Below are 27391 nucleotides of genomic sequence, written 5' to 3'. Positions count from 1 at the left end.
ATGTTAGTCTTCAATATATACCTCAAATATAGCTTTAAAAATAATTATTTATTTTGGCAATTCTCTGCAAAGATGAGGATTTTCAATACAACTTACTTTCCCTCTTTTCGTAAAATACTTTTTAACGATGTGCAGCCTTTAAGGGTTAGCGATTGTACATCATTAAGCATCCTCTCTATCCAGGACACCAAAAATAATTTGTTCTAATTAAAGTTAACAGAGCCGAGTGGCCAGAGCAGAGTCCCCTCACTTTAGGTATTTTTGCTTGTTTGGGGGGGGCAGTTAATCTTACTGAACCTCAATTCCGAAGTCCAGAAAATGATCCTTAAACTCAGCCTTTTTAATCCACCCCACAGGGTCATATTCCAGAATGCGGGTTCACAGTTGAAACTTACTGGAGAGGCTGAGGGGCTGTTTGTTGAGGCAGGAGACCTCCCCCTGCCCCCCATCACTCTGGCTTTGTCAGCCCCTTCTCTCAGCCTTGACACGCCACAGCGGTAGGTTGGCCAAACCAGTTGGAAAGACGCACGCAGTTTTCTCAGTCGCACAGGTGAGAAGATGAGAGTTTTATGTTAGATCAGGTGGTCGCGTCAGTGGTAGCATCCCCTGGAGGTGACGGTGTGCCTGATGACAGCACTGTGCAGACGGGGTGGGGGCGTGGCGGACCCTTTAGGAAGCTTAGCTTAGTGTAAAATGATTACATAACATGTGGGTGGGTTCAGTCTCCTGTCCTGTATCCCTGGTAGGGGTGCGCACAACGAGGGCGTGGAGGAAAGAGTCTGGAGGTGCTTGGAGCAGTTGGATGGGTCGTTACCGTCTTAGTTGGACTTACTAGTCCAGAGCACTCTGGGGCGCTGAGGCTTATAGACCTTCACAGAAAAATGCACGGAAGCACGTACACGAAAATTTTCTTATAACGTCAGGTTATTCGTGCTCCCAGCCTCTACCACAACACACGATTGTAATGGCAACTGCATTTCTGAGGTTTTTTTAGAAGCCTTGTATTAAATAGGACAGTTAAAATATTGTGAATTTTGATAACTGAATAAGCTGCAAATTCACTAGCACAGAGCAGTCTGGTACTTTCCGGCAGGTGCCTGTTTATGTGTGTGTTTGCCCGTGTGAGAGACAGGGACACACACAGGCTCTGTCTTCCCACTTCCACAACCAGAAGAATTTCTTTGCGCACCTTTCCTTTTTCTTCATCTTCCATAATGCAAACAGAAATACTGTTCTTTCAAAGCCTTCTCCTACATGTTCTGCACGTTAAATTCTAAGCTCTTTCTTAGACGTCCTGTTCATGGTGATAACCGCCAGTTACGGGTACCTGCCCCGTGTGAGGCTGTGCACGTCACCTCTGACCCCTGCCTCAGCCCTGCGGGGCACGCATGTTAGAATCAGGACCTGATGCACGTCACCTCCTCTCACCCCTGCCTCAGCCCTGCGGGGCACGCATGTTAGAATCAGGACCTGATGCACGTCACCTCTGACCCCTGCCTCAGCCCTGCGGGGCACGCATGTTAGAATCAGGACCTGATGCACGTCACCTCTGACCCCTGCCTCAGCCCTGCGGGGCACGCATGTTAGAATCAGGACCTGATGTGTAAGAAGCTGGCTCAAGACCCTCCAACTAGTCATTTTCCAGTATATCAGATTCACAATGAACCAAAATAAATACATACTTTCGCCAAATTTATTACTTTACAAGTGGATTTTTTCACCAGGTGGGTCTTACATGTGATCTGAGGCGCAAAGAAAGCTTTCTGCTAAAAAATACCTCCCATTGTGGGTGGTATTTCCATGTTGTTGGTCAGAATAATGAAGGTAACTGTCCAGTAAAAATGTTCTGGGGAATTATAGTTTCAATCCTTAACGTTTTAGTTTAAAGTAGTTTGCCAGATGTTTTTTTCTTATCACAGCTTTAATAGAATTGAAGGAAACTTATGGCTTCTTATAAGCTGGGAGAAAGGAAAAATTGATTAGTACTATACTTAGAAGGAGAGATTGAAGACGGAGCAGCTGGGCGGTGAGCATCTCGGTGCAGGTCAGTGATGATAAAACACCCAGTTTGGAATTTTGCGTGGGATGGAGTCCTGATTGTTGGACACTAGCGATTTGGGGAGGGGAAGGTGTGTCTGCCCCGAGCACAGCACTCCCTGTTCTTCCCCGACTCCGCAGCTGTCACCTTCCTCTCTGGGCAGGTCGTCCCGTAGGGAGTGAGGCCCCGGCCAGGCGCGTGTGCGCGGGTCAGACCGTGTGTTGACGCTGTCATGTGTGCAGGCGCAGTGGAAGCTGGGAGCCTGTTTTCCTCTTCTAATTCCGCCCTCGTCCTTGTGGAGGCTGTGATTGTGGCTCTTCGGGACATTCGCTTTGGGGAAGTGGGGTCGGATATTTTGCTTGAGGAGTTAGCATCTTATAAAGAAAAATCTGTTTTCTCGCGGCTCTCCAGTAAATGGTGCTTTGAGTGAGTTTGCCAGATGTGGTTCAGTCTGCAGGGTAATGAATCCGGCCCACAGCCCGTGAGCAAAGAATGGTTTCGATGTTTTTAAATGGTTGAAAAAAATGAAAAGAAGATGTGAAAATTACACGAAACCTAAACATCAGTCTTGGGACGCAGCCCAGCATTTGTCTGCTGTCGTCCGGGGCCACCTCTGAGCCACAGGATCAGGTGAAAAGTCGTGACAGAGGCCGTGTGGCCCTCGGAGCCTGAAGTAGTCTCGCTCTGACCTTTATAGAAAGTTCTGCTGACCCTGCGGCGGAGGAGGTTAGCAATCGTGAAGACGCTGTTTAACGTTGTCAGGTTTTAGACATCACTGCGTTCAGATCCTCGCAAGTTAAATCCAGTTCTGTGGAAATGACTAGATAGTGACATACTTTAACTACATCGAAACAAGTCTTCTCTTGGTCGCCATCCTCACGAGTGGATTTCTTGTAACCAGCATGAACTAGCTTCCTTCCTCCCTGTCCTGGAAGAAAACTGGAGACTCATCAGAGCCGCCTGCCCACTGCTCCTTGGAGCCAACCAAGGACCAGGGTGCGGGGTGGGGGCGGGGGGGCTGGGGTGTCTGTAGAGCTGCGGGGCCGGCCCGAATCTTGTCAGCATGTGGCAGTCAGAGATGTGAACCTCTACCAGGTGAGAGCAGTTCCCCTGGGGGGAGGTTTGTGTTTGTTTTTGTTTGGGAGTGGTGGTTAATTTACATCATTCCTTTTTAATGGAATCCCATTGTTTGTTGATTTCTCCATCTGGTGAGTCTCCGGGGATGCTGAGTCCTGCTCCCACTTGAGGTGCTGAGCCCCCGCCCCGGCCTCGCCAGCCCCAGGTGCAGCTGAGACCCAGGCGTGACTGCCGGCTGTCGGGTTCAGAGGTGCAGGCAGGGATGCCTGCCATCATTCCTAGAGGACGTGGCTGCAGTGGGGCCGGGCTGGGGGGCCAGACGCCCCTGCGGTGCTGTCTGCACCTGGGGAAGATCTGTGACTGGCCGGCCGGTGGGCAGGGGGCTCTCTTTGCTGTTACGAGCTCAGTGCCTTGTTGATCCTGGAGATTCTGTGAATAGCCCAACATCCTTTTTTAAGTACCTCTTTTGCTGAAATTAACCTGAGGTGGTTTATATTGCCTGCATCCTAGAAAACCTGTGTGTATTGAGCTGAAAGTGCCCATTCAAAATGTCAAATATTTTGTATTAAAATTTTTTTTTTCTTTTTGAAACTTCTGTTTATTCCTCTTGATATCCTACGTTGTCCGCCTTTTCCTCTTTATCCACAGTTATCTACTGTGTACCTGCCACCTGCCAGGCGTGTTGGTTAAATGTCAGCAGAGGAACGTTTCATGTTGGGCTGTAGTGATGCCTCACTTAGGTTATGTCGTGAAGGATGGTCCCGACGTCGGTCCCCAGGTTCTCTGTGCCCATGTCAACTCGGGGACAGCAGTGAGGAGCCCAAGAGCAGTTTAGGAAGGAAGGAGGTCAGACTTTGAAATCAGTACAGGACAGAGACCTGTAGTCACCTTGAAGGATGGAGTGACTGAATGTAGAAAGAAACAGAAGGAAACAGGTGAGGCCTGAGCACCAGGTTCCCCCGCAGCAAACCTGGTAGCTCGTGTGATGCCCCGGGACGCCCACCAGACAAACCTTCTGACGGTGATCTGACTTCTCACCTGGTCTGCACCCGGGAGGGGACGGGCTGGTCATGCAAGCTGAGTGTGTTCGTTGGCCTGGTGGTTACAGCCTGGATTCCTGGTTTTCACATCCGTTCTACACGTGTTAATCACAACTGCTGAGACGCATCCACTTTGGACAAACTGACAAAACGGGGTTGCCAGCCTTCAGAAACTGAAGGTCAAGCTTTTAAGCTTCTGAAAATTCACCAAGGAGAGCCTCTTTATGGGAAGCTGCTCACCTTCCCAGCACCCAGCCAACTGTCCCCATGAATCACGCACCTCTTTGGGGTAAACTCCAGTTACGGTCGTGTATACGTTAGTAAGAAAAAGGATCACAATTTTGTGAGACACTTTTAAAAAAATCGATCAACATCCTTGTGTTTCTGCGAAGTTTCCAAACGTCAGTCATTCAGCAGGCTTTTCTGTGGACCCACTGTGTGCTGCCTCCGAGCATCACAGTGTGGCAGGTGCCGTGGGGAAGATTTGTCTGCAGGAGCCCCTCCAGGAGCTCTGCGAGTCCCCACAGAGTGGAACCGTGTGGGGATCCAGATCTGCTACCAGCCCAGTGGGGCAGAGGTGTCTGGCAGCTCATCACGGGAGGGAGACGCAGAGCGTGTGGACTCTGGGAGGGAGAAGTGGCTGAACGTGAGGCCGCAGGTAAGGAGGTGGTGAAGGCTTATGTCTCCTGCGACACCAGGGTCTCTGGACTTCTCCCCCTGGAAAATAGACATCGTCTTCCGAACTGAAACATAATATGCTCAGATTTGCATTTAAAAAAAAAAAATACAGGGCTTCCCTGGTGGCGCAGTGGTTGAGAGTCCGCCTACTGATGCAGGGGACACGAGTTCGTGCCCCGGTCTGGGAAGATCCCACATGCCGCAGAGCGGCTGGGCCCGTGAGCCATGGCCTCTGAGCCTGCGCGTCCGGAGCCTGTGCTCCGCAACGGGAGAGGTCACAGCAGTGAGAGGCCCATATTCTGCAAAAAAAATACAGCTTTGACAGCAGTGAGGAAAAGAAGTATCGATGATGATGTGATACTTGTTTTTCATCGAGCACTCCCAATGTGCTTATTACTCCATTAATCCACGTCCTTTTCACAGTAGCTCCGTGGGGCATGGGTATAACCATCCCTTAGGAAGAAAAACTCTCCAGTAAGCCCCTGCCCAGGCTGGGGTCTGAGTTCAAGGCTGACCGACCACGCCTGGCCCAGCGCAGAAGGGCGGGCCTAGGGACCGGGGGACAGCGGGGTGTGCGGTGGTGGCGTGGGGGGCCTGGGAGGGCGTGCGTACGAAGGGAGGGGCGACGTGACCTTCCGCACAGTGGCTGGGCTGGTGAGAAGGGGGCTGCTGAGGGCGACTGGGGGTTTGGGGGCAGCGGAGGGCGAGGCGCAGCTCGGTCAGGATGCGGGGTCGGGCGAGCGCCACTGCACGCCCTCCCCCCCAGGGATGAATGGACCGCAGTTAAGCCAGTTGTCTGCTCCCTCCACCAAATAAGTGCACCTGTGCAAATAATCTCACACGAGGACGTGTTCCCACATGTCTAGTTAAGACCACTGTGTATGAGCTTTAGGTTTGCTTCTCTCTAACCTGGGTGTTGGTGCTCATCTCAGGTAAAGTTTGCTATTAAAAGTGCTACGTTCTGCGCGTCAGCGTCCATGCTGTGGACAGGTTTCTTTTTACTGTGTTCTTCCTGCTTCTTCACTTCTGGGTTTGGAGTAGAGGTCTTCATTCACCTACCAGGTAGTTGTGTCTGGAAGCCGGCCCGTCTCACCTGGTTTTGCTGGCCTTATGACTCATTTAACCCTCTTATCTCTGATGTAGCCTACATGCATCCTTTTTTTTCTACAGTTTATGTCCAATAACTTTCCCATTATCTTTGGGCTTCATAGCATAATGTTTCAAAAAACGTTTTCTTTTTCCAGCTTTACTGAGATGTAATTGACGTATAACATTGTGTAATTTTAAGGTGTGTAATGTGATGATTTGAGACATGTGTATAGTTTTGCAAGATGCTTACCACAATAAGGTTAATTAACCCACCCATGACCTCACATAGTTACCATTTTGTTGTGCTGGTGAGAACATAAAAACTGTTCTCATGATCTCCAAGTATACAGTATTGTTAATTGTTGTCACCATGCTGGACATCACATCCCCAAAACGTATTCCTCTCGTAACTGGAACTCTGTGCCCTTTGACCAGCATCTCCCCATTTCTTCCCCACCACTCCCCAGCCCCTGGCACCTCCCTTCTACGCTGTTTCTATGGGTTCAATGCTTTTAGATTGCACATGTAAGAGAGATCGTATAGTATTTGTCTCTCTCTGATTTATTGCACTTAGTGTAATGCCCTAAAGACCATCCATGTTGTTGCAAGTGGCAGGATGTCCTTCATTTTTATGGCTAACACTCGTGTGTGTGTGTGTGTGTGTGTGTGGTTTTCTTTATCTGTTCATCCAGCGATGAACACTTGGGTGGTTTCCATGTCTTGGTCATTGTGGATAATGCTGCAGTGAACAAGGGGACACAGATATTTCTTTGAGATCGTGATTACATTTCCTTCAGATATATTGACCTGGAAGTGGAATTGCTGGGTCACATGGCAGTTCTATTTTTAGTTTGTTGAGGACCCTCCATACTCTTTTCCATCATGGCTGCACCAATTGACGTTCCCACCAACAGTGCAGGAGGGTTTCCTTTTTTCCACATCCTTGCCAACATTTGTTATTTCTTGTCTTTTCTTTTAAATATTTATTTATTTAGTTGCACTAGGTCTTAGTTGCAGCAGGCGGGCTTCTTAGTTGTGGCATGCAAACTCTTAGCTGCAGCATGCATGTGGGATCTAGTTCCCTGACCAGCGATCGAACCCGGGCCCCTGCATTGGGAGTGCGGAGGAGTCTTAACTACTTTGCCACCAGGGAAGTCCCTTCTTGTCTTTTTGATAATAGCATTTCTGATAGGTGTGAGGTGATAGCTCATTGTGATTTGATTTGCATTTCCCTGATGATTAGTGATGTTGAGCATTTTTTGTGTACCTGTTGGTCATCTGTATGTCTTTGGAAAAATGTCTGTTCAAGGACTTCCCTGGCAGTTCAGTGGTTAAGACTCCGTGCTTCCCATGCAGGGGGCCTGGGTTCGATCCCTGGTTGGGGAACTAAGATCCCACATGCTGCACGGCCAAAAAGAAAGAAAGAAAGAAAAATGGCTTGCTCAGTTCTGGTGCCTTTTTTTTTTTTTTTGCTGCGTCCCACGACTTGTGGAATCTTAGTTCCCCGACCAGGGATAAAACCCAGGTCCACGGAAGTGAAAGCACCGAGTCCTAACCACTGGACTGCCAGGGAATTCCCTCATGCCCATTTTCATTTATTTATTTATTTATTCATTCATTCATTCATTCATGGATGGTTGTGTTGGGTCTTCGTTGCTGCGTGCCAGCTTTCTCTAGTTGCGGCGGGGGTATAACAACAATTAACAATACTGTTGACAGACACTGGGGAGGCTGTCAGACCAGGAGGGACGGCAGACCGGGAGCTGGGGACGTGGGCCCCGGTCAGGCTACTCTTCATTGCAGTGCACAGGCTTCTTATTGCGGTGGCTTCTCTTGTTGCGGAGCACGGGCTCTAGGCGTGCGGGCTTCAGTAGTTGTGGCACACGGGCTCTAGAGCTCAGGTTCAGTAGTTGTGGCGCATGGGCTTAGGTGCTCCACAGCACGTGGGATCTTCCCGGACCAGGGATGGAACCCATGTCCCCTGCACTGGCAGGCGGATTCCTAACCACTGCGCCACCAGGGAAGCCCTCGTGCCCATTTTTAAATCAGATTCTTTTTTTGTTTTTTTGGTGTTGAGCTGTATGCATTCTTTATACATCTTGGATATTAACCCCTTATCTGATATGTGATTTGAAATATCTTCTCCCATTCTGTAGGTTGCCTTTTTATTTTTTTATTGTTTCTTTTGCTGGACAGAAGCTTTTCAGTTTGATGTAGTCCCACCTGTTGAGTTTTGCTTTTGTTGCTTGTGCTTTTGGTGTCATATACAAAAAAATCGTTGCCAAGACAGATGTCAAGTTGCTTTTCCTTTATGTCTCCTTCTAGGAGTTTATAATTTCAGGTCTTACATGTAGTCCTTAATACATTTTGAGTTAATTTTTGTGCATGGTGTAAGATAGGGGTCCAGTTTCATTCTTTTGCACCTAGCGTGATGCTTTCTGTCTTCTGTGTTATTAAGCGTCATTCAGAAGTGGTAAGAAAGGCTTTTAGTGTTGGTTACGTATCGAGTGGTGGACACTCAGGCTCTCGCAGTGGGTTACATTCCTGTGACGTTGCACCTGAGGATTAACAATGCCCTTTTTTAGACTTCCATTTCCTGAAAATCATGTGCATGTAATACCCTGAGAAGCCACATGGTGGCAGAAGTGGTGCTTTGAAACTTGGGGGTTTACAAACCTGCTCTAAGAGAACGTCTGCTCTGCATCTTCATCCTTTTTTTTTTTTTTTAAATGAAGGTGTAGAATTCAATAGAAAGAGCCTCCCAATACCCATCACCACCTTAAATAAAACATTACAAGTACAGTTGAGCCCTTGGTACACTTCCCGTTCCGATGATTTTCCCTCCCGCTTTTCCTCTGCGAGGGAACCACTCTCCTGTTCATCCTTTTATTACACACTGTGTGTTCCTAGCACTCATGGGGTTGTTTATTTTGTTTTAGATTTTAAATAGTGTGTGCTCTTTGTGATACTGTGCAAGCTGTGCTTTTTCACTCTCTCGGTTCTTAGGTAGGTTTATCCGTGTGGATTTGTGCAGCTTTAGTGAATTATTTTTCTTCTGTAGCAGTGTGGTATTCCAGGAAGGGGTCACGACTTGTTACATGCACTTTCCTGTTGACAGACACTGGGAAGGCTGTCAGACCAGGAGGGACGGCAGACCGGGAGCTGGGGACGTGGGCCCCCGTCAGGTCCCCTGTTGCTGTCCAACTACATACTTGGTCTCAAGAACACCCCTTTTCATTAGAATCTTTGCCTCTTTCCCCAAACACTTGGCCTGAGTCATCACACGTATCCTGAAGGGAGACAGCCTCCAAGGAGTCCAGGAATTCAGCGACGTCAAGGCTCAAGTCTGACGCCGTCAACTGGCTTCTGCCCCCGGAGCTATAGGAGGAAGGTCTGTGTCAGTGACCTCGGCCTCCTTCCCAGCCCTCGGCGGCCCGTCCACCGCGTGGACCCAGGTGCAGCTGGACTCCTGCCTCATTTCTGGGAGAAAGTGGGCAGGCGGGAGGACCGTGGTTTGAGTCTGTCTCCAGCCTGTGTTTAGTCTGGGGTTGTCCCCAGGGCCTCTGTGCCCACAGTGGGGAGGGGACACCTCCCCTGCCCCCTGGAGTTCTCGTTGCTGAACTAACTAAACTGGTGCAAGACAGATGAACAGGAGAAGAAGAAACAAGTTTCAGTTCCTGTGCACGGAGGTCTCGCAGAAATGGGACCTAAGATGTGGCCAAAGCAGGTGGCTTTTTTAGACAAACAATAAATTTGTGAGGAATTGACAGGACTAAGAAACGTAGGCTGTGGATGCTCAGTTAGTGAAGGATCTGAACGGTTTGGCCCTGGGGTTAGTCACCGAAAGAGGTCGCGGGTTTGTTTGTACGGGCTGCCCTGTCTCTGGCCATTAGGGTGTCCTTCTCCCTCCTTCAACACGGAGACTTATCTCCCGCTTCAGGGAGACAGGAGGGGGTCAGAGTGTCCCTCTTACATCGGCCGTTTCTTAAGCAGCTTTAATTCAGAATAATCCATGTGCTGTTGAGGGACATTTGGGGGCAGCTCACCCTGGAACCCAACGCTGCCCTGCTCCTGTGTGCCCCCGAAGCTTCCTGGGCGGGGCTTGTCCGCGTCCAGACCTGGGTGTGGATCCACAGTCTCCCTCGTTGGCTGTGTTGCCCGTCAGGACCTTGAGCTGCTTGGAGACTCTGCTACCTCAAATGCATAGTGGGGACAGTAATGACCCACGGCTGGTAGGACGGAGGTGAACGTTGATGAGAGCGTGTTCCTCAGCTGCGAGCGGCGCTTACATCAGCTCCGCGCGCGGCACAGCGTGCGCATCTTCGTGCCCCAGCCCTTTCTTTTGTAAGTACTCTTTGAAAACAGTCTTCTTAGATTCAGTCAGTTTAAAATGCTGGCTCTCCGCGGGCAGGACTACGGCAGCACGAGTGCAGCCCGGGCTCCGCATCTGGTCTGCCACCGGTTCCTCTCCCTAAGACCCCCTCCCGCCCACTCCCCACCCTCCCACCCCGACCGCCACCCCCGTCTCCGCCCTGACAGCTCGGTCTCCCCGCTCTGGGAGAGGGGTCTTTGGACTGGAGAGACACCCCTGACTGGCTCTCTCGCCTCACCCCCCCCAGCCTCTCGCCCAGCCTCAGGGCCTTTGCACGAGCTGAGCTGCTCTCTCCCCAAGCCTCCCCTCCCTCCAGCTCTGGGGGATCAGACCCGAGGTTCTGTCTCGGGAGGCGTTCCCTGCGTCCCTGCCATCCTCGCAGCAGCCTTGTCTCCTGTGACTTGACACATTTTCAGCTCCCTATTTATTTGTGGGTTAGATGGCTGGCAAGGTGTCCCCCCAGACAGAAAGCTTCAAGATGAGACTTCACGCAGAACCCAGGGGTGTTTTGATGCCCTGGTGAAATGGTTTGGAAGTGGAAGTTGACAGTAGTAACTGGGGCATTGAAACGAGGCTGGGGCTGCGCAGGTGCTGTGGTCATGCTCACGACGCCCTGGAATTCCGGGGAGAAGAGCCATGGCCTCAGGAGCTCAGAGCCGCTGCCGGTAACTCTGCCGTCCAGGGATTCTTGCTCCGGGACCTTCGCCTGTTGGTTTTGTCACAGGAATGTTTAGTGTGGAAATGTGCTCTGCAGGTCCACGCCTGCTGCGGGGTGGACGGGTGGAAACAGTGTGTGGAGCAACTTTGTACAGAGGGTGAGACAGCAAAGCCCATCTGAAGTCAAATCATGTGAAGATCTGGGTTTTCAGCAAAGCTCTCTTTTGTGAACATACAGCCACTAGAATTCCTTCAGAGAATTAAAAGTTATCCTATTTACAGAAGTTTAGCTTCATGTGCAGTCTTCTGAAACCGTGTTGACGGTGTCACATGGGGTCGCACTTGCCCGTGGATGGAGGCCGGGGCCCCGCTGACTCTGCACTGTCTCTCCCCGTGGCCTTGGCGTCTCCGCGGCTCGTGTATCAGGCGGGTAGTCAGGGTCCCTTCCTGGGGTTTTATGTGCAGCTCGGCTCTTGGCTGTGGAGCAGGTGGCCGGGGAGAGGGCCGAGGCGGGGATCAGGCCCGAGCGTGTGAAGCCAGCCTCAGGCCCCGTCTGGGTCAGGGGCGGGAGCCTGACCTGCGGGGAGGGGTGAGCGTGCCAGGAGCCTGCCAGCCTCGGGCCCTCCCCTGCCGTGGGCGCTTGCTGAAATTTTAATCTGCAGAAAAGACCGTTCAGATCATCGGATTCGACCGCTCTGTTTCCGAAGGGAAAGATTGAGGCCTTCGGGAGTGATGTGACTCGTGTGCCTGCCTGCCCGCCGGCCGCAGCCGGGACGCTGCCCACGTGGACCCACCAGCCGGGTGACCCCGGGCTCCCTCTGCACCCTCGCACCAGCTTGTCCCCCCCTCGACCCGGTAGAAAGATTGGTGGCGTGGGAGGGTGACTGACAGTTTTGTTTTAAATCCTGTTGAAGGACACAGGAAAGCTTGCTGTTGCGGTGCGGCTTTGGGAATGTTCTGTGATTGTCTCGCAGAAGACGGTGGGTGACCGGTGTCGATTCTCTGTGTTTCTGGTGGCTGACCTGTCGGGTGTCAGACTTCGGCCGAGGCTCCCCCGCCTGCTCTGCGAGAGGAGGGTCGAGGGGATGTTCAGAGGGGCTCGCAGATGGGCCAGGGACCATGTCTTTGGTGATTTTTTCTGATGCTTCTGGAAGGTGGATTCTGCCCTCTCACACGCTGCTCTGGTCGACGTGAACTTGGACCTGCACCCGAGAATCGCCGAGGTCCGAGCCCTCGTGTGACACCCGGGACATGCCTGGGGGCCCGTGTGGAGGATGCGGGGCTGGAAGTGAGAGTTTTGGAGACGGAGCATGGAAGGAGGGAGGACGGTGCTCTGCTTTATCAGAGAAGCTTTACTTCCCCTGGAGGGGATTATTCATAGGATAAAATTTAAACTAAAAAGGATTCATTTCCATTAAGTTCAGAGTGGTTGCAAAACAAAATTCTTCTCTTACCGCGTGTGTACAAGGAAATTAATGGCCTGGAAACTTACAGCTGCTCGACCGTCTGCAGGCCTGAGGCCCCTGGTCTGGAAGGTCTGCTGACGGGGCCAGCAGCCAGCTGGGCCCCGAAGCCAGGGTGCAGCCCTCAGTTCTGCCGGGAAGGAGCCGTCAGCGCAGGAACGCTGGGGACGGGTCTTAGAGGCTTGACGCCTAATTAGGCTTCTTTACCCCCCAGAGGCTGAAGCGGGTACTGGGACCAAGTACACTGAGAACTGGACTGAGTCAGGTAGAGGGTGGCTTCTTAGTTCTTATCCCCAGTGGAAAGTGTTCATGCTGGTGGAAGGTGTTGCTCAGCCACAAATGTGCGGCATCTGAGTTTTTGCAGCCTCACAGGAAAGCACAGTTTTCCTAAACCGTGGAATGGATGTGCCTTTTAAGAGTCTCATTTAGGTAATGTCGAGTGTTAAACGCACAGACGAAACAAAGCACAACCAGTTTCAGAGCTCTGGAGCGTTCATCTGAAATGCAGCATCATCGTGAAGTGGCGAGGCTCTCAAAATCAATCGCTCGAACAACTAAACCGGAGAACGTACTGAGCAAACGCACACTCTACCACGTACCTGGCCTTGTAAGACGCAGCGATACAGTAGCTACACGGCTGCCCTGGGGGGCGGGTGTGTGGAGACCCTGGTGAGAGTGAGTGAAGGGTCTCCAAAGCCCTCCTGTGAGAGGGACCCCTGCGCTGAGTCCAGAGGCAGGACTCGGGGCCAGGACACCCCATCTGTCCTGGGACCACACTCAGCACGGGGATCAGCCGTCGGGTCACCCCAGGGTCTTCCAGGACCCGCGAGTGACCGGTTTACATTTGGAAAAAACTCCTGGAAATTTGGAGGGTAGACTAGAGGCGGGTGAGGCCAGAGGCAGAGAGATGACTGGGAGGTGGAGAGAAATGGGCGGGGTGGGTACAACAGGGGCTCTTCTGTACCAGCGTCTGGCCCGCAGTTGAGGTCAGGGTCCCGCCCTGGGGCAGAGGCGTCTGTGCAGGTCGGAAGGTGAGTCCACCTGCCAGTGCCCTGAGATGGGGGCAGTGTTGTGCTCGCATGCATTTCTGAGACTCACTGACCTTTGCTCGGATTCACAGAAGGTCGGTGACCGCCTCCCCGCTACACTTCGAAAGGTAAAGGGCGGGGTCAGAGGTCAGCCTGCAGAGCGAGGCCGGTGTGATGCTCCCTGGGGCTTCCTGCTTAGTCATTTCGACCAAGAGCACAAGCCTACTGCAGAAGGGAGTGCCTGCCGAGCTGACGGCACATTTCGCTGTGAGTCGGAGCCCAGTGGGGGCGGTGGGCAGACAGGTTCGCAGAGCCGCCACCCCGCGGTGCCCCCTCGACACGTTCTGTGAACCTTTGTTCATTGACAGCCGCTGGGCTCTAAGGGAGGCAGCACTGCCCTTCGGAGTCCGTTTTTGCCGCGAAATGGACGTCCCTATATGGACACCCACGTGGGCCCCCCTCAAATGCTAAGACGGTCGTTTGAAATTCAGAGCTCATTTAAAATAGGCCTGATCTACAATCCAGGCTCAACTGATAACTTTCTACGGGAGGGCGTGAAAGGAGGGAACTACGGGGATGGGGACATGGGGCCTCTCCCGGCGTCAGGTCGCCTGCCTGCCGCGTCCCAGGGCTGTGCCCTCTGTCCCTCTCTCCCCCCACGCAGATGCACAGAAACCATTGTTTGGGGGTGTCATCTGGCTGCAGCCTGAGCCATTGTGTGGTAGGGAGTTGTTCCCTCCCAGAAATGGGCGCCCCTCCCTGGCAGCGTGTGGCGGGGAGGGAAGGGTACCACTGTCTCCCACTGTTTGTGTTGTCAGTGAAATGGCAGTGGTTAAAGGCCTTTGCCCAAAGCCCCAGGATTTAATTTTATGCAGTTGTGACAAGCATGGATCTACTGAAGTTTGTATGTGTCAGCACAGCCATTTTAAAAGTCTGCAGGCAAGAATTGTTTCAGTTTGTTTTACATAACTTTTCTTCCCCCTGTTCACATCCTTTTAACTTTAGACTCATAAAATACAGGATTCGTCCTACACGGTAGTGTTTCCTGTCTTGTCAACTTTACTAGTTTCCAAGCCTATTCCCTTGTCAGCGGGCTGCATTACTCTATTGCAAGTTCTCTTTAAAAATCAAGCTCTCTTATGTTCATTTTCCTGTGGAAACAAGTCCTTTTCAACGTTGAGGCTTCTGTGTTTGCAGTGGCTACAATTAGTTTGTATTTTATTCCTCAGGCATCTATTCTGTTTTGATGCCTACAGTTAAAAAAAAAAAAGATTGGTGCTTGTTTCTCTGCGTTTTTCACCTGTCATGACAAAAATGTGAGAATTAGGCGCTTTAAGGAATCCTAATTTTATATGTTTCTATTACTGTAAACTTCAAACTTTTCTGTGTTTTATGTCTCAGTAGGATCCTAGAGCTTTGTTCAAAAGGTATATGTAAACCTTCTAAATTTTTCCTATTTATTTTTGAATGTGCAGGGTATTCCAAGTCCAGCAGGTATAGAGCAGTGGTTACAGAGAAGCTGTCTTCTGCTGCTCTGCCCCACCCCCAGGCACCCAATGTTACCAGTTTTCTGTGTATCCTTCCAGAGGGAGGAAGAGATACATTTGTCCCTCGATTTTTTTGGATAATGTTTTGTCACTAATTACATCAGTGTGGTAACAAAATTACTAATTTTCCCCCTGCATTTTCTTTAAAAACATATGTTACACTTCGATGGTGACTGTAAAAAGTTGTGTTTCCACTGGGGCGGGCGTGGGCAGGTGGGGACCAGGGCTGCAGCCCTAAAGGAGCTGGGGCCGCAGTCCTGAGTGAAGGGGTGAGATGCAGAGCCCCCTTCCTTGGGGTCCTGAATATTTGAATTTATAATATGGATCCTTCTAGAGAGGGGAATGTATTAACTCTTTAACTCTTGGTGTGAAAAGAACTTTCAGACCCATTTCTCTGCGCTCTCGTCCTGGAGGGGATTCTGGGAGAAAGATGCTGACACGCAGAGAAACTGCCGGCACCGCAAAGCCAAGCTGTTGGCTGAGAGCAGGCCCGCGCTCGCGCCGGCGGGGACTCGTCCTGAGAGGGGCTGAGTCAGACCCGCCTGCTGCCGCGCGGCCGTCCTGCGGGGTCCGGGGACAAGGACGTGCCCCTATGATCTGTACCCCACGCTGCAGACACCCACCCACACCCCACACCCCACACCCCAGGAACCAGACCCTCCCTCCTGAGGCTGTGGCCGCTGGGATCAAACACGCAGGGACAGTAGTAGGCGGACAGTGTGCGCATCTCCCGCGAGGGGACCCGTCTCGGTGGGCGGCTTTGGGTGTAGAGAATCGCGGGACGGGGGATGGCAGAAAAAACCACCTCCCTTTCAGTTATGAATTTTTGAGTAACACTTAATGGGGGAGGAAAAAGACACTTCCTTCCTTTCTGAAGAGGATTTAGAGCACCGTGGAGAGAGCGGAGCCGGCGTGCTGCCCTTCAGAACTGCTTTTCCGTTTGAAGGAAAACGTCCCAACGAGCTCATGATGCCCAGGCACTTCTTGAAACCGACGGCTGCGTGTGAAGTGTTGGTGGATTTCCTGGCCCATAGAACAGGGCAGGACCCTTCTTGAGTCACGACCTTTCTGGAGCGTTTTAGCCCGGTTTTGATGCAGAACGATGCTGGAACGGCCCACGCAGGAGCCGGTGCGATTGCTCAGGGCAGCCGGACTCTGCTCGGCGGTAGCACGTGAGCACCAGGCCCTCCCAGGTGCCGGCGCGGAGATACGGCCGCCCGCGGGAGGGTGTGTACCCGGCAAGCAGGAAGCGCGGCCGCCGGCGCCCCGGGCCAGGTGTGCGCGAGGCGGTCCCCAGCTCTGGTGGCCGCCCGCCCTCCGGTGCCGGACTCCGAGGGTCGCGGTCCGGGAGCATGACGGCTTTACAGCTCAAAGAGCTCTCGCAGTCGGGGCTCTACCGCCGGAGGAGGGACCGGCCGGACAGCCTGCGGCTCCCGGGGCAGCAGGAGCAGGCGCTCAGGTGAGTGGAGCCCGGCGGGAGGGGGAGGGGCGCCTGGCAGCCTGAGCCCCGGCCCGGCCGGAGGGTGAGCGGCGAGGGGCGACGGGCTGAGCCCCTGGCGTCAGCTTCCCAGCGCTGCAGCCTCGCTACACCCCCAGGGCCGAGGATCGCGGAGGGAGGGTTAGACCTGCCCGCCGCTGTCGGAAGGCACATCGCTTGGGCTTCTTAGGGCGCGTTTCAGAGGGACTTTTCTCTGCGTTTTGACGGTGAGGGTCGCGGGTGGTGTCTTGGGTGGGCGTCAGGGTGTTGTTCTTCGGTGTCGACATGGATTTCACAAAGGAGGGCAGAGCAACTTTTGAACGTAACCTGGGAGGGAGGGAGACCTTTCTAACTGAAAAGGTTAGGGGTTTCTGTTTCCACCGTTAATTGGCCTAAAACAACACGGTGTCAGTTTTGCTTACCGCTACTGAATTATCTTTAGGTTACAGGTTCTGAGCAGCCCCTGCGCGCTAAGCTGTTGCTTAAACTGCTGTGTTTGCCGCGAGGGGTGGGGCTCGGAGCTGACAGCAGGGACCCTTCTCCGCGCACGCGCGCTGGGTGGCACCTCAGTGCCTTTGCGGACACTTGATCCACGCGTTTGAAAGTTCCACTCAGGTGGTGAGAGGAATAGATACGTTTTATATATGTATATAGTATATAATAATTATATTCTCTCTATATATATATTTCACCTATAAATTCGCTTTTAGAGTTTATTTTAAATTCTTTAAACTTAACAGGAAACAGTTGACAAGGAAGCTCTTTAAACTTGTATTAACCTTGTGTACAGATTTACTGCAGGAGCCGTGCTTTGGGCGGGGTGTGTGTTCATTTGAAATTTTCTGACTCTGGCTGGTACTGATACTCACACTGTTAGAATGTATTCCCTACCACGTCGGGTGTCTCTTCGCTACAATTAGTGTATCAACTCTGAATTGACCGGATTAGGCAGAAGTTTATAGCTTCAGAGTTTGACGTGTAAATTTCAAGTATGAGGGTTAGTGAGAATTCTGAGTGCCCTCCTGCTTGACCAGATGGGCACGGGTGGACGTGAGCCCTGAAACTGCCTCCGATCCGCTCTTGGTCCAAGAGTGGTTTTAATTTCGAGACTAACAGGGCTGTGCTCACTGCCAGAAAACATGTTTAAGTTTAAATTGAAGACTGTGCTCTGAAACAGGACACAAGTGTTTAAAGACCACGTAAGAGTCAGTGAAGGACTTCCCTGGTGGTGAAGTGGTTAAGAATCCACCTGCCAATGCCGGGGACACAGCTTCAAGCCCTGGTCCGGGAAGATCCCACATGCCGCGGCGCAATTAAGCCCGTGCGCCACAGCTACTGAGCCTGCGCTCTAGAGCCCGCGAGCCACAACTACTGAGCCCGCATGCCACAACTACTGAAGCCTGGGCGCCTAGAGCCCGTGCTCCGCAACAAGAGAAGCCACCGCAATGAGAAGCCCGCGCACCGCAATGAAGAGTAGCCCCCACTCACCGCAATGAGAGAAAGCCCGCACGCAGCAACGAAGACCCAACGCAGCCAAAAAAATTAAAAATTAAAAAAGAGTTGGTGAAACTGCTTCCGGCTTCAAACTCCAAACTGTTTAGAACAGAACGCTGCCGGTATCGATTTTTATTTTGAAGTATCCAGTACAGCCTGAAACGTGCTCTCCTTGCTTTGCACAGCAGACCATCAGCCTCCACGCCTGAGGGCGGAGTCACGGCAAGCGGTTCATCTCGTTTATACTTTGTCACAACAGGACAAGGTTTTGTGATGGGAGCCTCTTAGTTCTAGAACGTGTCCTTCAGTGTGGCTGGAACCTGACGTACCTGAGAGACCCCTGGACGTCACCTTCCTCCATGGAGGTGGACCTGAGGACTCTGCATGCAGGTAGCGTTGGTGCCACCTCCTCATTCGGGGACAGGACTTCTGACGTCCTGCTCTGCCCGTGGGTTCATTCAGTGAAGCTCTTCTCCCACCCCCTGGGCTCGGAAGCTGTTCCTCGTACCTTCCCGGGCATGAACCCTTCTTCCTGAAGTGCCTGATGCCTGAAAATACCATCCAAGATATACCCTTGTGTGTGTGTGTGTGTGTGTGTGTGTGTGTGTGTGTGTGTGTATTTACTCCTTAGCTATTTGTTCTCCCTCTTAAATTGTGCTGCACCCAAACACAGTTTTTTTTGAGGAAACCTGAATGAAAAACACACCTGTGCGATCCACAACCCCTCCCACCCACCCACCCCCGTTAAAAATTCTCAGAGTCACCTCGGCTCTGCCTCAGACACATGGAGTCTGTAACTAACTGGGGACATCTCAGAATCAAATCTTTGCCAGCCGGCTCTGAAAGGAAGTTTAAAGAAGGACCAGGGGCTGGCGAATTATGACCCTTACGCCTGATCTTCCTGTTTCTCTGTGGCCCACGAGCTCAGGATGGATTTTATAGTTTTCAAATGGTTGGAAAAAATGAAAAGAATATTTCATGGCATAGGAAAATTACATGGAACTCAGTTTCCACAAATAAAGTTTTATTGACACACAGCAGACGTATTTGTACACGTGGTCTCTGGTGGGTTCTTGCCGTGGTGCCCGAGCTGAGCTGTGGCCACAAAGACGGGTCTGACCTCCGGCTCTTTGCAGTCACCCCTTGGTCTCGAGCTCAGACCAAGGACCCTTAGGTCCTCCCCTCTTGTTCCTTTAGTTTTGCCCCCCTCCTCCCCTCCACCTGCATGAAACAAAGGTGGATCAGAAGAGGCGGCTGACGTTTGTGCCCCTCTGTGAAGTCCACTGGGAAGGACTCGCTTGTGCTGTGCTTTCCTACGCTTTTCCTGGTGGAGCTGGGTCACCAGGACCACAAAGGGGGTGCAGAGAGAAGTAACCTTTACTTTACGGTGGTTAAGTAAGGCTTTGGACCTCCTGTCCTTCTAGATCTGGGATGGCGTTGTGTTCCAGCCGCAGGATGCCTTTGCTTGGTTAAGAGTAGGAAACACGGATCAGGCCCCCATGCTGACTGAGCCCTTGCTGGGGGCCCGGCGCTGTGGTGAGAACTTCCGTGGTTCTGTTCTTAACTCAGTCCCGAAAGGGGGAGAAGGACCCAGCTCCCCGCCTTGGTTCAGCGTCCTGTCGGGCGGGAACTGGGCCGTCCCAGTGCGCGGGGTGGGCTGGGGGAGCGTTTCCTTCAAACCTGTCTGCTGTTTGCTGATCATCAGGGGGACCCATCTTTTGACTGAAAAACCAGCGTTTGTATTTTAGTTTTAGAAGCGTCATCTATTAGACAGAGGGATAAAACTGCAGCTTGGCCATTTTGTCTGTCCTCATTTAACGGCTCAGCAAGAGCACGTTTAATCTTCCCGACAGTGAGCTCAACTGATAACAAGTATTTCTTCTCTTTGGTCCAGGGAGGTGTCAGCTGGCCAGTGTTGGTTTTTGAAAGGTAGTAGTGCCTTCTCGTATGTGTTTAAGGGTGTAATTCACACAAACACACACGCACGTGCGTGCGTGTGCAATGGAGTACCATCCAGCTGTGAAAAAGAAGGAAATCCTGCCGGTCCTGACAGCAAGGATGGGCTCTGACAGGGCCAAGTGAATGAGGCAGACAGGGAAAGACAGACAGCGTGTTCTCTGTCTTAAATGCAGAATCTAAACCCAGAGTGGAATGCGGGTCCAGGGGCAGAGAGTGGAGGCCTGGGGAGGGGCGGTTTAAGGCACAGACTTGCAAGTAGAGGATGAACGAGCTCTGGAGGGAGGCCTGCCACGCGGCACGGTGACGGCAGTCAGCAGGGCTGCGCCACGTGGCGTGACGGAGGTGTCCCTGATGCTCCGGGGTGATTACGCAGCAGCACTAAGCATGTCAAACCAGCAGCCGTGCACCTCAGACTCCCACGTTACGTGTCCGGTGTTATCTCACTTTAATAACTGTGTGACACACAAGTGTTCCTGTTGGAATAGCGGGTTTTGCAGGCACCCGTTCCTCACCCTTCTCACCCCCACCCCTAAACTGGGTCCAAGCCACAGGCCCCACCGTCCACCCCGGGGCCTGGTAGCCATCCCTGCCCAGGGTCTGCTCCTCCCTAAAGGAACGAAAGCACACTGGCTTCGAGGTGCCTCTTGTATTCCTGGTTAAACCCCTTTGACTCTGAGAGAGTAGGTTAAATTGACGTCCATCCCTCTGACGTCCCGCACAGAGGGCTGTATCTACCAAAGGATGGACTGTGACCTTCCGGTGCTCCTTCTTCAGTGGTTTTGGGAGGCTTATTTTCTGAAGGGAAGTGTTTTCCTCTCGGTCACCTAAAGTATTTCCATATAGTTGAGGGGGTATATGCTGAAAGTAAAAATAGTATTAATGCTTAAAATTAGTGTGTGTTAAAGGGATGGTTGATGGTCCTGTTCTGTGTCTCTGTGCTGCTCGGAGACCCTTGGCAGAGAACCTCGGCCTCAGCAGAGTCAATTTGTAAATTTGCTGTCACTCACATAAAGTTTTCTAAATGATTTAATTTAATGACAATTAAATGCCAAGATTTTAATCATTATAAATTTCTTTTCTGTTGGTTAAAAGGAAAACACAACTTGATGTATCAGTTATAAATCACTTATAAAAACAAAAAAATTACAATTGGCTAAAATGTTTGCTTTATGTTACTTTGGAGAGGTGCTATTAAAATGAAACAGTGCTATTTATTTTATATGTATTTACATATCTTGGAAACACAGCCACTTAATTGTGTATATGTGTGACCCAGTGGCCATTCTGTGATTAAAACAGACTTTAGACAAATATTCTCCTACATAAAATCTACTTTTAGAAACAATCATTAAATAAGTTAATTAATATGAATTATGAAATTAATATGGTTGCAGCTTCTTAGAGCTGCTGTAACAAGTACCACACCCTGGGAGGCTTTGGACGGCAGAGATGTCTGGTCTCTCAGTTCTGGACACTCGGGGTCAGAAATCAGCGTGGCAGCTCTCCTCGTGCCTCTGATGTCAGCTGCAGGGCTGTGTGTCCAGCTTGTGGGGCATCACCCCACCCTGGCCTCTCTCATCACATGGCTCTGTCTCCACATGGCGTCCTCCTCTGTGTGTGTGTCTCCTCTTGTAAGGACACCAGTCACGTGGGAGTTGGGCCCACCTACTCCAGTGTGACCTCAGCTTGTGCCTTAATTACATCTGCAGAGACTCCACTTCCAATAAGGTCATGTTCACAGGTACCAGGGTCAGGACTTCAACACGTCTTTTGCAGTAGGAGCCCTAACAATTGTGTCTGCATGATACACTGAAGCTTTCTTATTTAAAAAAAATTTTTTTTTAATTTACTTATTTATTTTATTTTTTGGCTGCATTGGGTCTTGGTTCCTGCGTGTGGGCTTTCTCTAGTTACGGCGAGCGGGGCCTATTCTTCGTTGCGGTGCACGGGCTTCTCATTGCGGTGGCATCTCTTGTTGCGGAGCACGGGCTCTAGGCGTGCGGGCTTCCGTAGTTGCAGCATGCGGGCTCAGTAGTTGTGGCTCGTGGGCTCTAGAGCGCAGGCTCAGTAGTTGTGGCGCACAGGCTTAGTTGCTCCACGGCATGTGGGATCTTCCCGGACCAGGGCTTGAACCCGCGTCCCCTACACTGGCAGGCGGATTCTTAACCACTGCGCCACCAGGCAAGTCCCTCAACACGTCTTTTTAGGGGACAGAATCCCACCCACAGCAGTGGTTTTTTTGAAGGTTAAAGATCATTCCAGTGTGCAGTTTTTTAGAAACAGCTTTATTGAGGTGAAACGAATGGGCCTCAGTAGATGCACAGTTTAACGTGCAGCTTGGTCAGTGTTGACACGTTCACAAAGTCAAGGTCACGCGCGTCCTTCTCATCCTCAAGTCCCTGCCTGCCTTTGTAGCCCTCCCACGTGCCTAGGCAGCTGGTCGCTCTGGATGCTCTTGCATTTTCTGGAGTGGTGTAGAAATAGAACCGTTCGGTCACATACCCTTTGTTTTCTTTAGGCTCCTTTAACTCAGCATTGTTATTTTAAGACTCGACCGTGGTGCAGGAGTCAGTATCATTCATTTTACTGCTGAGTCACCTTCCGCTTATGGATCTACTGCGTTTGTTGGTTGCCGGTTGAGTGGTACCCAGCCCTTGGCCGTTTCAGATGCAGCTGCATGAACATTCGCATACAAGTCCTGTGCTTTCATTTCTCTTGGGTGGAATGGTGGGGCTGTTTGGTGGGCACACACTTAATATCTGGAGAAATGGCTAAGCGGTTTTCCGAAGAGGCTGTACCATTCTGTGTTCCCACCAGCAGTGTTTGCGGTTCCATTTTATCCACATCCTCAGCCACACTTGGCACGGTGGATGTTTTCCAGTTTTAGCCTTTCGGGGGAGTGTACTGCTATCTACTTGTGGTTTTATTTGCATTTCCCTAATGACTCACGAAGCTGAGTATCATTTCTTGTGCTTATTTGCAATTCCTGTATCTCCTTTGGGAAATTTACCATTCAGGTCTTTGCCCAACTTTTACTGGGCTATTTCTTACAGTATTTAGTTGAAACGGTGCTTCGTATGTTCTAGATACAAGCCCTTTGTCAGCTACATATTTTGCAAGTGTGTCCTCCCAGTGTGCGGTTTGTCTTCTCATTTTTATAAATGTCTGTTGACAAGAAGCAAAAGTGGTTTTTTTTGACAGTTGATTGATCTTTTTCTTTATATAAAGTTTGTGCTTTTTGTGTCCTATTTAGGAAATCTTTCCCAAACCCACAGTGAATAAGATTATTAATAAATATGTTCCATATAAATGTAAAATCATTAATTATTTCTTTACACCAGCTTGGCCTCTCTTGCCCTTCACTGCTTTTCTGGCTGTGCTGAGTCCTCACAGGGATGCTGTGCAGTTCACAAGAAAGGAAAAGGGCCCTGGAGACCCGTGGTTGGTAATTCAGGAGTTGAGCCGGGGCTGTTCCCCATATGTCTTATGCTCTTAAGTACACACTTAAGCCCCACTTAAGTTTTAGGGTAAGGTTTCTTACCTGGAAGGTCTGAATACACTTGATCGTATCTTAAAAGTTAAAAATTTACCAAGGGTGACCTCCTATGATGCCCGTTGAAACAAAAATGGAATTTTTCTGCCTCGTAGATAATTCATACATGTTTGCCAGAGAAACTATCTAGGTTAAGAAAGCTAAAACTATTATATTTTTGTGTCATACTGAATATATTACTTAAAATTAAAATTAAGCATTATAAGAATGTCCAGCCTTTTATCTTACCTAAAACATTTGTCCTCCTGCCCCGGCATCAGGATGTGGGGGAGCGGACAGCGTAGGAATTGACCAGGCATCAGGGCACAGAGGATGTTTGCTTATGTCTGAGCATGTCTGCTGCCAACTTTAGTTCTCAGTTCTAACAGACAGACAAAACTGGGACAAAACAGAAATTCTGCAGTGGTTTGGAAATTTTTGTTTCTGTCTTTTTTTGCCGCACCTTGCAGCATGCGGGAGCTTAGTTTAGCTCCCCAACCGAGGATGGAACCCGAGCCCTCGGCAGTGAAAGCGCAGAGTGCTAACCACTGGACCGCCAGGAGTGATTAGGGCTCCGCGCTTTCACTGCCGAGAGCCCGGGTTCCATCCCTGGTCGGGGAACAAAAAAAAAGAAAAGAAAAGAAAAAAAAAAAAGCCTTTCTGGAAAATTTCAATAACATTTCCAGGTGCAAGGAAATACGTTCTTTGTTTCATGGTAAAAGCTAATGTCAGTCATCTTGGCAGTATTGGAGATAAACTGACGTTATGGGTATTTTAAACAACGAGGTTTTATAAAAGTATAGCCGATTTAAAAGATCAAAACTTTTCCTGGGTATGGAATCGTTCTTTGTGTGGCAGTCAACAAATGCCTTTAAGAATGGATTCAACCGGAAATATCAGCTGTTCAACACAAATTGCGGTTTTGGCTCTTCTTGATTTAATGTCGTGCTTTATTTAAAGGATATATTGTCAGGTTATGGGTTTTCTGCATTAGGCGTTTGTGTGGTTCAGTCAGCATTTGCTAAGGTCCTGCCACGTGCCAGGGATGTGAGGCTGGTTGAAACATTCATTATCTGCTAACACAGAAGTTCTTGTGTGTGGACAACAGACAACAGAGAGATACTTAAAGACCTTGCATCGCTGGAGGGAGGCCCATAGCGCTGCAGGAGCAAGTGCGTTAAAATCCTCTATTGTGAGAAACAGATTACCCAGCACTTAGAGGCAGTGGGAGTTGGCAGACTTTCTGTAAAGGGCCAGATAATAAATGTTTCAGGCTTTTGAAGTCCTGTCAGCGTCACAGCTGCTCGGCCTGCGGTTGTAGTGTGAACACGGGCCGTGGAACATGTGGGTGAATGTGTTGCTAAACTTAATAAAAGCAGCCGGGGAGCCAGATCTGGCCTGTGGGCGCGGATTTGCTGACGGCAGGCCTGTAATCACCATCATTGTTTAGCTCCCAGTTGGTGAGGATCAGGAATCGGGTTCAGCTCAGGCCGGCGCCTCTGGCGGAGGGTCTCTGAGTCAGGGCTGCCTCTTCTCGAGGCTGGAATGGGGTGAGTGGCCCCAGAGCGTTTTGTAGCCTAATTCCAGAAATGACTGCCGACCACCTCTACTGAATTGTCTTCATCAGGAGCCCTTCAGCGAGTCCAGCCCACACCGGGGAGGGAGCCGTTGCACACAGGTGCGAATACTGTCAAAGACAAAATACTCATGACACCTGGTAGAGAACAGGAAGGACCATCAGGATGGATGTAGGGACCCCTGCAGTGGGGCAGAGAGATGGGGCTCAACTCCAAATCCACCAAGGAAAACTGGGGATTTACAGCGAAGGAGCAGGCGGGGGTCAGCGGGTGGAAAGTTACTGAGAGGGAACATCCGGGTGGAGGGATTCTGGCTAAACTGACCTCCCAGGATTCCTGCTGAAGACAGGCCAGGGCATCAGACATCGCCTGGGGGAGGGGTGGAGGCCGAGGAACCGGTCAGATACAGGGGGCCATCTGACCTGCAGGGAGGGGATTCTGGCCCAGCTGACAGAGCAGGATTCCTGTGAAACTGGACACTCAGAAGTCAGGGCCCGTCAGAAAGCTCGGCAGGGAGTCTTTGTGGGTGCCTGGAGGTGGCCTCCCCAGGGCTGCCGCAGGGGCTCCCAGAGGAGAGGCAGTGGGTGCGGTGCAGGGAGATGAGACCCGCGTGCCCACTGGCTCTGCTGCCAAGTCAGCCTGGGCTCCTGGTCCAGCGTCAGTGCCTGTGTCTCTGTCGTCGTCACGGTGCCTCAGCCTCCCGGGAGCATCATTTCCTTCCATCCAGCTCCTCTCGTCTCCGACTTCTGGTTCCATTTATTACTTTGCAGCCAGGCTTAGGTAAACACTTGCTGAATGAAAGCGAAGGAGATCCAGGAAAGAAGCAGACCTCTGCAGACAGGATGCCACAAAGTCGCGGCCGTCCACCCACATCCATTGTTGACCCCTCCTCTGCCCGGTTGGTGCAGGGGCACTGGGGTGGGGACAGCGGGCACTGGGGCTCGCGGCCGCCCCGCCCACATGCCCTCATGCTCCCAGGAGCCCCTGTCACCATCCCCACCAGGTAGGCGGGCGTCCCGGCTCTGCTGAAGTGCGAGAGGTGCGGGGACCAGGTTTTCCATCACGGTGGCTTCTTGCTAATAGACACTCAGCACAGGGTCGCTGAGTTGCAGGAATAAATGAAGGTCCTGGTACCTTGCTGTCGGCTTCGTGGTTCCTCGTGTCCCCGTGACAGCAGCACGGCCCTGCGGGGCCCATCACGTGTCCTGATGCAGAGCCACCCCGTCGAGTAGCTTCCCCGCTGTGACAGCAGCCTCGATCCGCTAGGCCGTCCAGACCTCTGGCCCCAACACCCTCCACCCTGGCCAGTCTGCCAGCCTCCTCGGGCCATTTAATGCCCTACACACCTCATGGCCACCTTCCCGGGCCAGTTATTCCCTGGACCGATTCCCAATTCACGTAACTCCTAGACTCTGATTGCTGGGTGAACAAGTGATATAAGACAGATTTCTGTCCTACAGCCTTACCTTCTTCCTGGTTGCCGCTGGGCAATCTTCTTCTTTTACTGATTTTTCTATCACCCTTGTTATTATAACTATTTGAAACCTCCCCCGTCATTGGTTTTTTTCACCGCACCTGCTTTCCTGAAACCACCGAAGCTCAATGGTGTAAGATTTCTCTCTCTGTCCCCCTCGTATTTGTGCAGATAAACTCACGTGGGGACACGTCCAGGTTTGCAGGGATGTTATGCAGCCAGTGCGCGGTTCCTCCCTTGTGGCGGTGTAACTGCTTCCCGTGACCCCGTGCGTCTTGCCCGGCCCCTCAAGGGCCCTCCTCCCCGAGCCTCTCTGACCTTTCCCCCTGCCCTCGGTGATAGACGGTCCCTCAAACGCTGTGACTTTGGTCTCTTCTCAGCCGAGCCCTCGCAGCCCAGACAGAGTTTGACCCCCACCCCCCCCCCCCGTCACTGGCCCACGTCACCTCATCAGTCTTGGTTCTGGTAGGGGGCAGTGACAGCAGCAGGCTCCGGCTGGCTGGGGCAGGAAAGAATTTTATTGGAAAGGGTTCAGATTGCTCACAGAATTGACAGAAATGGGCAGATGGAAGAGCCGGGCTCAGGGGGGGCGGGAGGCTGGGAGACCCCCCAGCAGGCACCCTGGCCGAGGTCCCGGAGCTGGACCGAAACGTCCCAGCTGGAGCTCGGTGCTGCTGCCTAAGCTGCTTCTGTCCCTAAAGGTGCCTTGTCGGCGGTGAGGTGCTGGAGCCAGGGTCTTGGGCCTGCAGGACCAGGAGGGAGCTCCAGGGGCTCAGGGTCCATGGTTCTGGACAGTCTGCTCCTGGATGGGCGGGGCCCGACCTCAGGGCGCAGGATGAGGGGAAGGGTGGTCAGGCTGCAGCAGAGCCTGTGGCCTCTTCCTCAGCTG

The 27391-nt window shown here is 51.5% G+C and overlaps 1 protein-coding gene across 4 annotated transcripts in view; it reads left to right on the top strand.

Annotated features, from left to right (window-relative positions):
* Positions 1 to 27391, top strand: part of LIMS1 (LIM zinc finger domain containing 1) — a 93580-nt gene that overhangs the window by 34022 nt on the left and 32167 nt on the right. For 2 of the 4 annotated variants that reach the window (XM_030845063.2, XM_060309418.1), the window contains exon 1: positions 16331 to 16448. The exons of the other annotated variants lie outside the window; for them this stretch is intronic. In XM_030845063.2, coding sequence (XP_030700923.1) covers positions 16342 to 16448 — 107 coding nt within the window. In that variant the 5' untranslated portion in view covers positions 16331 to 16341. Of the gene's footprint in view, positions 1 to 16330; positions 16449 to 27391 lie in introns of those variants that run through there. 4 annotated transcript variants of the gene reach the window in all.

The sequence above is a fragment of the Globicephala melas genome, chromosome 12 (genome assembly GCF_963455315.2).
Source record: "Globicephala melas chromosome 12, mGloMel1.2, whole genome shotgun sequence".
In the NCBI taxonomy this organism is placed as follows: Eukaryota; Metazoa; Chordata; class Mammalia; order Artiodactyla; family Delphinidae; genus Globicephala; species Globicephala melas.
Note: the sequence above shows the minus strand (reverse complement) of the source record. Positions and strands in the feature narration are given on the sequence as shown.